Below are 12,479 nucleotides of genomic sequence, written 5' to 3' on the forward strand. Positions count from 1 at the left end.
TTCATATCCCTCCAAACATACGTCTAGCCTTTGAATTAATATTTATCTCGAATATTTGATCCTCTGAGCTGGAGAATATCTTGTCATTCATCTCGGAAAAGACTGCTCCAGTTATCTGTTTATCAGGAAATATCTTGAGTCTTTGGCATCTTCTGAAGTCTCTCATATCACAAATAGTCAGAAACGAGAAATGCTCTGTGAAAAACAGCAGGTCAAGGGAATTCTTCAGAGAAAACTTCACGTTCCGTACTGCTCCCTTATGACTATCCTTCTGCTTACTCTCAAACTTGTGAAGCATGCGGTCACTTCTTATGTCCCATATGCATACATATCCGTCCTGGGTTCCCACTGCAAATGAAGAGGACACACTGTTCCACGACACACTGAATCCCCCATCCTCGGTACTCTTCAGTTTTTTAACAAGCTTGTAGTTGTCGTTGTCTATAGAGTACAAAAATACGTCGTTAGAGTCTCCCACAATAACCAAAAACTTGTTGTCCGGGCTGATTCCGCAGCTGTTGACTTGTGCAATATGGTTTATACAACCGCTGCTCTGAAGATCCATTGTAAATACCTTTAAAGTTCTATCATTGTTGCATATGAAGATTCTGTTGTTGTTTATACATATATTATTGTTGATCGATGAACTTACAACCTGAGAAAGGACTTCGTTTGTGGAAAGATTCTTAACTTTGAGATGTCCCCTGGATCCTCCTACTGCCAGAATGTCATCTTTCAAGCAGATGGATGTAGGGAAGAAGTCCGTTCCTTCATACACCATTTTGGTTGCATTTTTATAGGGATCGAAAGACATTACATTGCATGCCTTGGGAAAGACCAAGGATTCTCCTTTGATCTTAAGCATATCCTTGAGCTGCCAGTGCTGTGAAGTTACTCCAAAGTCACATATCTTATGCATATCATTCACCAGGTTGGAAACTTCCCGCGCTTCCTGTGACATTTGTTTGTTTAGTTTATGGATAAGACTTTCAATGATACTCGTTTTAGCAAAATAACCTTTAGAAGGCTGAGCAATTCCTTAAAGTCGATGCAGAGTTGTACTTTCTGATGCAAGACTTTTATACAAACGCCTTATACATGGTTTAAGAACTCCTCCAGTTGAAGGATTTGGATCCCTTCTAGACTGTCATTGCTCATCATAAATTCTCTTATTATTTCTTTAGCATCTTCCGGATTCATAGAAACTTCTCTAGCAATCTCCAACTTACTGTTATAATCCATCAAGGGGATTGGATTCGCTTCTTATGAAGTGGGAAATGGAGATCCCCAATGGATTCAAACTGGAACACAAAGGACCTTTACCTACTGGCTTTGGAAGTTTCTCATCTTCACAAAATTGGCTATGGAGAGATAATGTCCATGAGACTCAGAAATGGAATTCAAATATCCTGTACTCTAGATAACGGAGAAGAGATCGGGTTTGGGCATTTGTGGAGGTACGAAGGAGAAGAGGCAGAGACCAGATTCAAACTATGTTTGGTAGAAACACAGCTGAAAAATTCGACTGAGGGCGCTGTGGATCATTTACTGATGATTCTTCCCAACACCTCGAAAGCGAACCAGCTTACAATATTCATGATCTTCTATAAGCTTACCACAAAATATAAAGTATATGATAAAAGAATCCTTCGCGAGTGTAAAGCACATTTGCATGCCATTCACTTAAGGTATCCCATTCTAAAGACATTGGTAGCATATACTCTCTTTAAAGAAGATCTTGTTTCTGAGGAATTTACTGATGAAGAAATCATAGAAATGAATCTGGTAGATCCTAGAAACTTGAATCCAGAAAATCCAGACGCAGTAAGACTTGTGAAAAGATTGTTTTCTACTATCACCAAGACCTCCTTTAGATACTCAAGAAGAATATTTAAGCATATGGACGAGAAGTTCTTTTTTCATTTTCCCTTAGAGCTTAATGGAGTAGGATACTCACATCTTCGGGAACTGATTGGAGAGCTCTCGCCTAGAAAGGCTTTGTCTATTGGAGAAATAATTTGCAGCAGATCAGCAGTTCGGCTGTTCTTTCCCTTGAAGATAGACGACGTGGAGAGATTTTTCATTCACAAAGATGTAGAGGTTAGAATAGAATCGGTTAGACATATAGATACCGTAGGATTGATGAAGAGATTTCTTGAAGTTAACCAATTTATCTATAATCGAAATATGGTGAAGTTGTTGTCTAGGTATTTTCGTATATGGCTTGGAAAGAGAGTTAACGAAGAGCATGAGTTTAAGGTGATGTATACTGAGATTGTATCACCGATGCTTCGAAGCAGAAACACATATAGAAGACTTCTGGGGGTTCACTTGATGGACTCACTTATAGATATAGGAGTTGTAGAACCATCAGGGCATTCCTGGTTATTATTTGATCCGGACTATGAGATAAGAAGTATCGTATGCAAATACAGTGGGTGGATTCCCTTAAACATAGAAGAGGCCAGAATAAGAATAGAAAGTTATCAATCCTATGATGTGAATGGATGTGTAGAATACATCAAGAGTTGCAGGCCAGAATGGCTTATTAGCGATCTGAAGGATATTTTGGATACCTATGCAAAGGACTTTATGAGTGGAAAAAAAGGCATAGAAGAGGTTCCAATATATGGATTTCTCAGACTGTTTTCAGAGGTAAAGAGTTACAACATAAAGATCTATGTAGACAGGGTTTACGAATACTGTTTTGGAAAACTCTCCAATGTTATTCATGAACAAGATGACGATGGCCTAGTGGTCTATTGGAAAAATATGAAAGAATGTTGTAACTATTACTGCTCATTAGCACTAGAAGGGGACAAGAGTTCGGCAGCCAAACTTGTAAGAACTCTTCTCTATATCAATCATCTAGGTGTTGTATTACAGGTGTCTCAATACCTAAATAAGGTGCTTAGAAGTGTGGTTTTTCCCCAGGACGAACTACTAGAGATAGTAGATCTATCGTTCAAAAGAATTCAAAATTGCAAGATCTTTTTCAGAAAAAGCGGAGGAATACCTTTGTTACTTGTACAGATTCTTAGGAACTATCCATCCATCATTAATTATGTTTTAGAAAGATTACTCGAAATGATTGACAAAGATGAAAACAATATCAAAGTTCATTGTTTGAACATTCTTAGCAGGATTATCGGGGATGGAAGTCTCAGCCCAAAAATACCTCTTCAGACGATCGAATTGTTCAAAATTTCCTTCAGATGTAGTAGATCCAGCCTTTGGGCCGTAAGAAATATAGGAATAGAAATATTTTCTCATTTAGTTCGGAAGGTGTTTGAAAGAGGACCTGAATTTATTGTTTCCATAGCCCACAAAGAATTTCGAAATCTGTTATATGAGGAGCTTAGTTCCTGTAGCCACAATAAGGATGACATTCTAGTGTTTCTTATACTCCATTTATATGGAAGAGTAAAGAAGCTAGACGAGAGAGAAATGGAGTTGGTTAGAAGATTTTCGAGTAGAAGTGACCTGATAGGATTAGAGTCTAAGAGTATTTGCGAAGGAAAGGAATGCAGGAGACCTCAGTATCGGGAGACGAGAATAAAATTTGATGACAAAATGAACGAAGGAGAAATACTTCTAAGATTGCTAATCCTCTTGGACTCGGAGCAACCTGAGGAAAGAAGAATGGCCGAGTCTTATATGAAAGATGTTTACAAATTATCTCTGTATTCCGAAGAGTATTTCAGACATTACATAGCAAAAAGGATATGCAGAATTGGATACAAAGATGTTGCAGTTAAGAAGCTTCAGGAATATGGGCTAGGTGTTGAAAAATCTCAGAGCTGTTTCTTTAAAGATTCTCCATCCAATGAACGCTTTGATCTGGAATATAACATATCTCTCATAGAGAAGTATAAAAGTCAAAAATGGTAAATAATTTCCAAGAATTTTTTAATTGGATCAGATATTATAGAATATTAACTTTAAATTAGGGCTGGCACCTTGAAACTTTTCTTGGATAGAGTGTGGCTTCGTCAACATTCTCATACCTCATAAGACCCATCAAGAACCTTTCAAACCCAAGACCGTAGCCTCCATGTTTACATGGGCCAAACCTTGCCATGTCAAGGTACCAATAGTATGGATCAATGTTAATGTCCTCTCTCTTAAATCCCTCGATTAGATCTTCATAAATGTCTTGCCTCATAGAGCCCCCGAGAATTTCCCCAATTCCTGGGAACAAGAGATCAACACTTTCTGTCCAATCCTTGTTTCCTTTGTCCTTTCTCATATAGAAAGGCTTCTGTTCCACAAGGAAATTTGTTAGAAACACAGGACACCCATCTCCTATGGCCTCAACAATATACCTCTCTGCTGCATCGGGAATATCATCTCCAATTTCAAAGTCCGTTCCATCTTCTTTTTTATAGCCTTTACTATTTAGAAAGTCTATAGCCTCAGAATACTTGATCTTCTTAAACGGAGTTTTTGGAATCTTGTGAAATTCGAATTTTGGATATAAACTCAAAATATCGTCTTTCATTCCTTCATAGAACTTCTCCATCGAATACGAAATAAGAGACTCGATGGATGACATAAGTTCACTGAAATCGATATCTGCAAGTTCTGCCTCGACATGAGTATACTCACTTAAATGCCTTCTTGTTCTGCTCTTCTCTGCTCGGTAAGACGGCATGATACAATATGCACGGTGTGAAACCGGCACTACAGTTTCAAGATAAAGTTGCGAAGATTGAGTCAGGTAAGCATCTTCACCATAGTAGTCCAGCTTAAAAAGAGTGCTTCCTCCTTCTACTTGTGTTTGGACCATTGTGGGAGGTGTAATCTCCGTATACTCCTTGGCAAAATAGAAATCCCGTATGATCTTCAGAAGATATCCTCGAGCCTTAAGGAACAGTTGGCGCTTCTTTGTTCGGAGGGCCAGGTGGGCGTTTGTGAGTATAGCGTTTACCGAAGATTCCTCATTCAGTGGGAAAGATGGTGCTATAGCATCGTTGTATATTTCAACCTTCTCAACCTGTATTTCAAACTCGTAAGCATCCTTTTTCCCAAAGTTCTCCGCCACAGTACCATAAATAGTCATGGAAGTGCACATGGTCAAATGCATCTTTTTCGGGTAAACACACTTTACTGTCTTATAGTGGGCATACAAATCAATGAACGTTATTGAGGATTGTGATCTTACATTTGTAACCCATCCAAAGGTTCGGATCTTCTGCCCAATATTTTCCTTTGTCAGCTTGGATAGCTCAATTCTTTTGTATTCAGAAAAATCCAATTTGGAAATTTCTTCTTCGATTTTTCCAGACATTAGTAGGGGCTCTTTAATTTTTTAAAAAGACTATGGGCAATGGAAATAGATCAAATAATACCAAAGGACATTGATTAACTTCAAAATGGCAACATACAAGATAAAAAATTTAAGGTCTAAAGTTCTTGAAACCTTCCCCATAGATGCAGAAGAGGAATGTTTATGCAGTTCCGGATCTCCCGGTAAAGGAAATAATGCAATACTTCAACGAGATGGAAATAAACATAAAGGCAAGCGACATTCTTAAGCCAACGCCTCAGTCAACTCAAAGGATCTATGAGATATTACTAGAGGTATATTGTGGAATCAAGACATCCGACCTAGTATCCAGAACAGAGAGCACAGAAGGGTTTGAAGAATCCTTGTCATACCTTCTTCTCCAGAAGCGAATGGAAGGCTTTCTCAGGAAAATAGGCATGGACAACTTTGGGCTTCGAGACCTTTCTCCAGATTCAAAAAGGCTTATTGGAATTCTGAGTGTTATTGTAAACTTCTCGATGTTTAGAGATAACAAAAGACATGTTTACGAGAGAGTATGCCAAGCTAACGACGAGAAGCTACTTTTGAAGAACGAGATAGATGAAAGAGTTTATAATGCCCGAAAAGAGCTTGAGAAGTGCGAGAAAGATGCAAAAAAGAGTGTTGAGGACGCAAAGGAAGTTGAAAAAGAGATTTCTCTACTGGAATCTGAGCTTAAAGACTTCTACAAGCATCAAAGAGCCCTAGTACAGGAAACAGAAAGAATTAAAGCAGAGAGGAATGAGTATAGTGACAAGCTGAGTTCTTTAAGGCTAATGCTGCTTAACTTCAGTCAGGAAATAACCTGTTTGAAGACACAGGTTGTAAGTGATCCCACAAAGCTCATGGAGCTTCTTGAAGAGATGAGGAGCCTAATTTCCAAGGAGAACGAGATAATAAGGGGACTGGAGACAAAGAGAATAGGTCTCAAGGAGAAAACCGAATTTATGGAATTGATGAAGGAAGACACAATGAAGGCCATTACACTGGCGATTTCCAACAGAGAGGCTGGGAAGACTGTTGATAGAATAAACAGGGAGATATCTGAGCTAGAGGTTCAGATAAAAAACCTTGACTCTGGCATTAATGCCTTAAAGATCCGCCTGAATCACGTGAATAGGCAGATTTCCCACATCGAATCAAAAATATTTAACCTTCAGGATAACGACAAAAGATGCTCTGAAGAAATATCTGCAAAGCTTGAAAAGCTTAAAAACAACTACGGAGTTGTTTCGGGGGAAAGAAACACCATAAGAAAGAAGATCGAGGAGAATGTAAGGCAGACTAAGAACATAGAATATGAATTAGTAAAGAAGAGAAACGAACATATTAACGACATAACCGCCATACAATCAGCATTATGCAGGCTCAAGGACGACATCTTCAACTACTTTGCCGAGGCCAAAGGAGTGATTGATAAGACCATGTCCAGCTGAGAGTTTTAGAAGTTTTATCTGAGGAGAATTTTAATCCCTCAAGATGGTTCCGGAATCTGTCAATAACCTTTACAAAGATCTTGAGTCTGTGATTCTTCAGTTCAAATCTCCAGCATTTGGAAACTATTTCCTCAAGAAAGCTAAGGAAGAGTTTGATAACATCAGCATCCAAACCTCAAAGCAGAAAGATGAAGGGGCGATTGAGAGATATTTGAAAGATCAAGGAGAACTCCTGGATGTTCTTCGAAGACAAACAACCATTTACAACATGTTCTATGACGAGTCAAGTGGAATATGACAGTTTGGGCGACTTGATTGTTGTTGAATACATGCTATAGGTTTGAAATCCCGTCAAAGTCCTAGGAATATCCATTGATATACCCGAGGGGAAAATGAAGAGAATTGAAGGAAGGCCATTTCCGAGACTCTGTAGCTTCTTAGCAATAAAGATCTTATCAAGCGATTTTTTGAGAAGGATATTTATAGAGGGAATTTCTATAGCCCATGGTTCTTGGTAGAATAAAGAAGATGTTCTCAAATACTAAGAAGAATTTATTTGGAGATTTGCATTGCGGAAGAACTATTCTTATGAATGGATGCGAAGCATTAGCGTCCCAGGAAGATCTTTTATTCTCATCAAAAAAAAGCAAGATGTCATTCAAGCTGTGTGAGATTGTGTCAATTGAACACGATAATAAGACCCTTAGCTTCATTCATAACCAGAAAAAGTATCTCTTTACGAGCGGGGAATCTCTAGATCTTTTCTGTAAGGCTATAGTACCCTTTATAAAGAAGACCAAGATCCTATACAAAAAAAGTGCGGTGTACTCAAGATACAATACAACTACGGGGAGATTTGAAGAAGCTTCGGGAAACGTAGATGTATTTATTGTTGAAGATGGGATGTTTTTGATCAGGATAGAAACAAGAGACGACATTATACATTTTGAAGAGATAAGAACGGAGACACAATACTATATGGATCAGAAAAACATAACGTTTGTATGGTCTGTGATGGAAGGGGGAGTTTTCCACACGTTTTCGTTGAAGTTTTTGGACAATCTTGATTTTCTTGAGTTTCTCGGCAAGTACATTGGATGTCTCTATAAGAATGTTAATCACGAAAACAAGGAGGACAAGGAAGCGGAGCAGTATTTTGAAAAAATGGAGATGGAGAACTATCACCCTGATGAATCCTCGGAGTCGGAAGAGGAAGAGGAGTATGAAAGTTGTGATGATGATGAGCTTGAAAACCATTTTGGAGAAGCAGACGAAAAGAATAAGCATCTTGTCGTGGGAGATGAAATGGCTTTTATAACAAGAGGAAAGTCAATAGGGGTGTTTGAAAACACAGATGACGGACTTGAGTTTAGGGCAAATATCAAGAACGTTCTGAATGAAGATGTAAAAAAGATAATCACACATGATAATTGTGCTTCGCTCATATACTTAGACAAGAGTGAAAGAGACAAGCTCCATAAGCTGGATGTAGAAAGAGGAGAGGTTATTGAGACTTGGGATGTGCAAAGGGACGTTAATGATTACTTTGATGCGCAGAAGCTAATTGATACTGGTTCGCTTGTTGGGCTCTCGGATTATTCGGTGTTCAGGATTGATCCAAGAACAAAGAATAAGGTTGTTGAGTCGAAGGACTACAAGACAAGAAATAATTTCAACTGTGGGATGGCTACAAGCCTGGGGCATGTTGTTGCAGCAGGTAAGGGAGGAGACTTGAGACTTTACGATAAGATTGACAAACGGGCAAAGTCTCTTCTTCCAGGATTTGGGGATGAAATTAAGTATATAGACGTTACAAGCAATGGAAAACATATTATTTGCACATGCAAGAACTACTTGATGCTCACAACTGTTCCCGGAGACTATAAGCAACCTATTGGGAAGGATAAGCCTGTTCCAAAAAGACTTCAGCTAAAGCCAGAGCATTTGGCATACATTAATGAAGAGATAGACTTTACTCCTGCAAAGTTCAGCACAGACACTTCGGAAAGCAGCATAATAACAAGTACAGGAAGTTATGTTGTTAAGTGGAACTTGGATGATGTGCTTAATGGAAAGCTGTACTCGTACCAGCTAGCCAAATGCAATGATTTGGTTGTTGCCGACAACTTCGAATTTGGGGAAAACAACAGTGTAATTGTGACAATGCCAGACGACATAAGAAAAGTCAACGTCCGAAACCTCAAGAGACCTGGGCGAAAGATATGGGGATGATTGTGTATTTATGCTATTAAATAAATGTGTTTTTGAACATTTCTATTTCAAAAGAATGATATGCAGCCCCGAGCTATGGACTTTAATCCTGTTCGATTTGAATACAATAAGAATTACACAAAGAGTATAGCAAGCATATTTAGTAGGGTTGAAATAATTTCTACAGATACAGACAGCTCTAGCCGAAAGTTTGTTTTTCCTTCCATTGGAAGCATTAAGTATTGCAAAGCCAGAATAGTAGAGACAGAAAGACTCGAGACCTCCTGGAGAGAGGTTTATCGTATAAAATTCGATAAGAAGTTTGATTTTAAGCCTGGAGATTCCATTGGAATATTGTGTCCAAACAATGATGCTTTGGTCGACGAAATAATGAAGATTCTCTGTCTCAAAGATTTTAGCTGCCAAATGAGTAGAACGGGCAAGAACTCCTTCAATTACACTGGAAGAATTAGAGACTTCTTTAAGTACTACTTCGACTTCGGGGGTCTTCCAAGAAAATCCTTATTAATCAATCTAGCTAGAAGTTGCACGGAAGAAAATCAAAAATATATTGAATATCTCTGTTCAAGAGAAGGTATTGCAGACTATCTTGGAATAGGGAAAAGATGGAATAACATTCTTGATATTATAAGGACCTTTAAATGCAAGCCCACCCTGGAGGAAATTATAGGAGAATGTGAGATTGTAAAGCCTAGGTACTTTTCTCTTATAAATGAAATTGGGAAGGAATCCGAAATTCTTATTGGAATAACAAACAAGATCTTTAATGAGTTTGTAAGATATGGTCATGTCTCAGACTTTATAATTCAATCGGAGGCCGAAGAGATTGAAGCATGTTTAAGAACAAATCTTCTCTTCAGAATGGATTACAATAGAAGGCGGATCCTGGCAATATGCACAGGGACAGGAATAGCTCCTTTTCTATCTTTTGTGGCAAATCTTCAATCACACCAAAGTATTTGGATCATATATGGGTTTAGGAACGATGAAGATGATATTTCTAAATTGATGAAGTCTGGGGAAAAGATAAAAATATCCAGAGTTAAGTCTAGCGACGGACACTATGTCACCGATTACTTAGTGGAGAAGATTGATGAGATAAAGGAATATATTGATGAGGAATGTGCAGTCTATGCATGCGGGAAGATGGAAATGCAGAGGAAAGTGTTTGAAATATTCAAAAATGAGCATCCCGAGATTGTAGAGTCCAAGCGATTGATCTTCGACCAATGGGGCTAAGGCTTTGTGCTTATTATCTGGCGCTTGAAAGTTCGATTATGGAGTTTATTTACTTGTGAATGGGAATTCGACAGGTTTTAGAATCAGGCCTATGAGTATTGCAAAAATGAAGATAGCAATAGGAAGCGTCATATGAAGGATATTGTATCTTCCGGACATTCTATGTACTCCAACAAAACCATCAAAAGAGGAGAAATAAACCGATTCGTTCATAAACCCTACTCCCGTTATTGGAACATTGTAAACTTTTTTTCTCCCACTTAGAACACATTTGTTGAATAGGTAGATGTAACCATCTGCGGTTCCAACAACCGTCCACTGGCCTTCACACGACATTGTTGTGATTTTTGGGATGCTGTAGATCTTTTCGTGCACCTCCTGAAAGTACAGCTTGGAATCCTTTCCCTTTAAGTAATAAACAAGCATTTCATTGTTGTGAGCTATTCTCCCAATCTCCTTTTCATAGGAATACTTTTTGGAATTGTATACAAAAGTGTATCCTCCATCTTCGTAAACAATCTTATGGACTAATCCTCTAGTTATGAAAAATCCTTCCCAGTTGTTAGCTATGTCAGACTTTCCTTCCTCTCTCTTGAAAATAATCCTTCTATCCTTCCTGAAAGGTCTGTATGTATACTCTTCATGAGACTCATCATTGAGCAAGGATCCATTTACTTTTTTTCTTTTCCTTTCAGGTTTCAGCACCTCATCTAATGAATCTGGAGAACTTACCACATCATGGAATCCATACAGCTTTTTATCACTAATGATATATAAATCCTTGGCAAATACTTGGGAAGATATCTTTTTCTTTACTCTTTTGATAAGCGTGAGATTGCTGCCATCAAATATTAACAAGTAGAAGAATTCTTCCCCTAGGGCAGTAATATAAAGTTTCGAACAATCATCTTCTGTTTTGTTTTTTGTGTCTTTGTTATCTGGAACCAAGTCTTTACAACCTGAATTATCTTCCGAAGAGTCCTTATTGCTGGCACCTTCTATATCCTCTGAACTCCGAGCAGAGGAAGAAAGGCTTGCCTCATCATATTCATCCCATGACATATCATCCTCTCCTACCTGAAGAAATTCATCTTTGGTGTTGCAGACCGCTATATCCACAATAATTTCGTCTGTTGAATAATAGGCCAGCTCTTTGAAGCGAAAACTCTCCAGAACCTTAACTCCATTGGACTTTCCAAATTCCTTTTCTCCCCCTCCTCCTCCTACAATAACAAATTCTCCCTTTACTTGCAATGTGAATACAGGAAAAGAAACCTTCATTTAATGGGTTACGAAAAGGTAAATAAAAACCTTCGAAATATCTTTAATTTCCTACCATCAGATCCCTAGAATACAGCTTCTGATCCTCTCTTTTATTGAGCTAAGGATGGGCCCATCTACCTTCCCATTCTGAATAGGAATTTCAATAGCATTCCAGTTCCTCATATAAATACTGCTTGTCATCCCTCTTTTTACAAAGCAAAACGTCGGTATAGAGTTAAATATCTCTCCCACATCCTTTATATTCCATCTGCTTACTTGCCACTTGGTTCCATCAAGAAATATACATACAACCTTTTTCCAATCCTCAGACGTAAATCTTCCTACATCGTCCACTGCAACAACTCCAAATCCTTCAATCTTCAGTTCTACCTTCTCGGCTTCACTGATGCTAATCTCATCGGAACATATTCCCTTCTCAAAGAACTCCTTAACGTTGCTTAGATTTACGGGAGAAGAAACCGATTGCGGAACTATGGCATAGTAGGTCACTGGTCTCCCTTCTTCCTCTTTCTTGCAAATGTTATTTAAATAGCTATAATCCCGGAATCCAATGTATCGGAAGTCCGGTCCATCAATCTTGGCTTCAATAGATGCTTCCTTAAAGTTTTCAATCTCCTCTACAATAATCTTTTGGTCCGTATAATATATCTTTCCTATTCCACTTTCCTTGCACAACGTCATATACGCCGTGTACTTCTTGTCTTTGTTCAGTAGATAGAACAAAACCTGCTCAAATGTATACTCCTTGGTTTCTGTTCCTTTAAATTTGATGGTCTGTTTAGGGGAAATCTTTCTTCCCCCGATAGTTATTTCTTCGGGATTCATTTGGCATATGCTGGGATCCCTGAGTGCCCTCTTCAGTAGATCCATTCAAAAGGGCACTTTCTCAAAGCTTTTTATTTAAGACCTATCCTTGAACATTCCAAGCTGAAGTATCTCCAAGTTAAAGTATTTTATTGCTAGGAGTCCGGAACAAAAGG

At 38.4% G+C, this 12,479-nt stretch overlaps 10 protein-coding genes across 10 annotated transcripts; 5 read left to right on the forward strand and 5 right to left on the reverse strand.

Moving 5' to 3' along the window:
- Position 1: 1 nt before the first annotated feature.
- On the reverse strand, positions 2 to 961 carry Eint_091670 (uncharacterized protein; the record flags this gene model as incomplete). The annotated part of the gene is made up of 1 exon (XM_003073609.1): positions 2 to 961. One exon carries the CDS (start codon positions 959 to 961, stop codon positions 2 to 4), a length of 960 nt encoding a protein of 319 aa, XP_003073655.1.
- Positions 962 to 1,092: 131 nt separating this feature from the next.
- Eint_091675 (uncharacterized protein) lies at positions 1,093 to 1,242 on the reverse strand (the record flags this gene model as incomplete). Its single annotated transcript, XM_009163635.1, has 1 exon — positions 1,093 to 1,242. The coding sequence occupies one exon, from the start codon at positions 1,240 to 1,242 to the stop codon at positions 1,093 to 1,095; it is 150 nt and encodes a 49-aa protein (XP_009161899.1).
- A 48-nt stretch (positions 1,243 to 1,290) lies between these two features.
- Positions 1,291 to 3,891, forward strand: Eint_091680 (uncharacterized protein; the record flags this gene model as incomplete). The annotated part of the gene is made up of 1 exon (XM_003073610.1): positions 1,291 to 3,891. The coding sequence occupies one exon, from the start codon at positions 1,291 to 1,293 to the stop codon at positions 3,889 to 3,891; it is 2,601 nt and encodes an 866-aa protein (XP_003073656.1).
- Positions 3,892 to 3,946: 55 nt separating this feature from the next.
- Eint_091690 (asparagine-tRNA ligase) lies at positions 3,947 to 5,290 on the reverse strand (the record flags this gene model as incomplete). Its single annotated transcript, XM_003073611.1, has 1 exon — positions 3,947 to 5,290. One exon carries the CDS (start codon positions 5,288 to 5,290, stop codon positions 3,947 to 3,949), a length of 1,344 nt encoding a protein of 447 aa, XP_003073657.1.
- A 143-nt stretch (positions 5,291 to 5,433) lies between these two features.
- Positions 5,434 to 6,744, forward strand: Eint_091700 (kinetochore Nuf2-like protein; the record flags this gene model as incomplete). Its single annotated transcript, XM_003073612.2, has 1 exon — positions 5,434 to 6,744. One exon carries the CDS (start codon positions 5,434 to 5,436, stop codon positions 6,742 to 6,744), a length of 1,311 nt encoding a protein of 436 aa, XP_003073658.2.
- Positions 6,745 to 6,787: 43 nt separating this feature from the next.
- Positions 6,788 to 7,042, forward strand: Eint_091710 (uncharacterized protein; the record flags this gene model as incomplete). Its single annotated transcript, XM_003073613.1, has 1 exon — positions 6,788 to 7,042. One exon carries the CDS (start codon positions 6,788 to 6,790, stop codon positions 7,040 to 7,042), a length of 255 nt encoding a protein of 84 aa, XP_003073659.1.
- Positions 7,043 to 7,248: 206 nt separating this feature from the next.
- Positions 7,249 to 8,976, forward strand: Eint_091720 (vacuolar import and degradation protein; the record flags this gene model as incomplete). Its single annotated transcript, XM_003073614.1, has 1 exon — positions 7,249 to 8,976. One exon carries the CDS (start codon positions 7,249 to 7,251, stop codon positions 8,974 to 8,976), a length of 1,728 nt encoding a protein of 575 aa, XP_003073660.1.
- A 75-nt stretch (positions 8,977 to 9,051) lies between these two features.
- On the forward strand, positions 9,052 to 10,215 carry Eint_091730 (sulfite reductase subunit alpha; the record flags this gene model as incomplete). Its single annotated transcript, XM_003073615.1, has 1 exon — positions 9,052 to 10,215. One exon carries the CDS (start codon positions 9,052 to 9,054, stop codon positions 10,213 to 10,215), a length of 1,164 nt encoding a protein of 387 aa, XP_003073661.1.
- Positions 10,216 to 10,260: 45 nt separating this feature from the next.
- On the reverse strand, positions 10,261 to 11,277 carry Eint_091740 (uncharacterized protein; the record flags this gene model as incomplete). Its single annotated transcript, XM_003073616.1, has 1 exon — positions 10,261 to 11,277. One exon carries the CDS (start codon positions 11,275 to 11,277, stop codon positions 10,261 to 10,263), a length of 1,017 nt encoding a protein of 338 aa, XP_003073662.1.
- Positions 11,278 to 11,553: 276 nt separating this feature from the next.
- Eint_091750 (RNA polymerase II accessory factor) lies at positions 11,554 to 12,369 on the reverse strand (the record flags this gene model as incomplete). The annotated part of the gene is made up of 1 exon (XM_003073617.2): positions 11,554 to 12,369. One exon carries the CDS (start codon positions 12,367 to 12,369, stop codon positions 11,554 to 11,556), a length of 816 nt encoding a protein of 271 aa, XP_003073663.2.
- Between the last annotated feature and the right edge of the window lie 110 nt (positions 12,370 to 12,479).

This window comes from Encephalitozoon intestinalis (genome assembly GCF_000146465.1).
Source record: "Encephalitozoon intestinalis ATCC 50506 chromosome IX sequence".
Classification (NCBI taxonomy): domain Eukaryota; kingdom Fungi; phylum Microsporidia; family Unikaryonidae; genus Encephalitozoon; species Encephalitozoon intestinalis.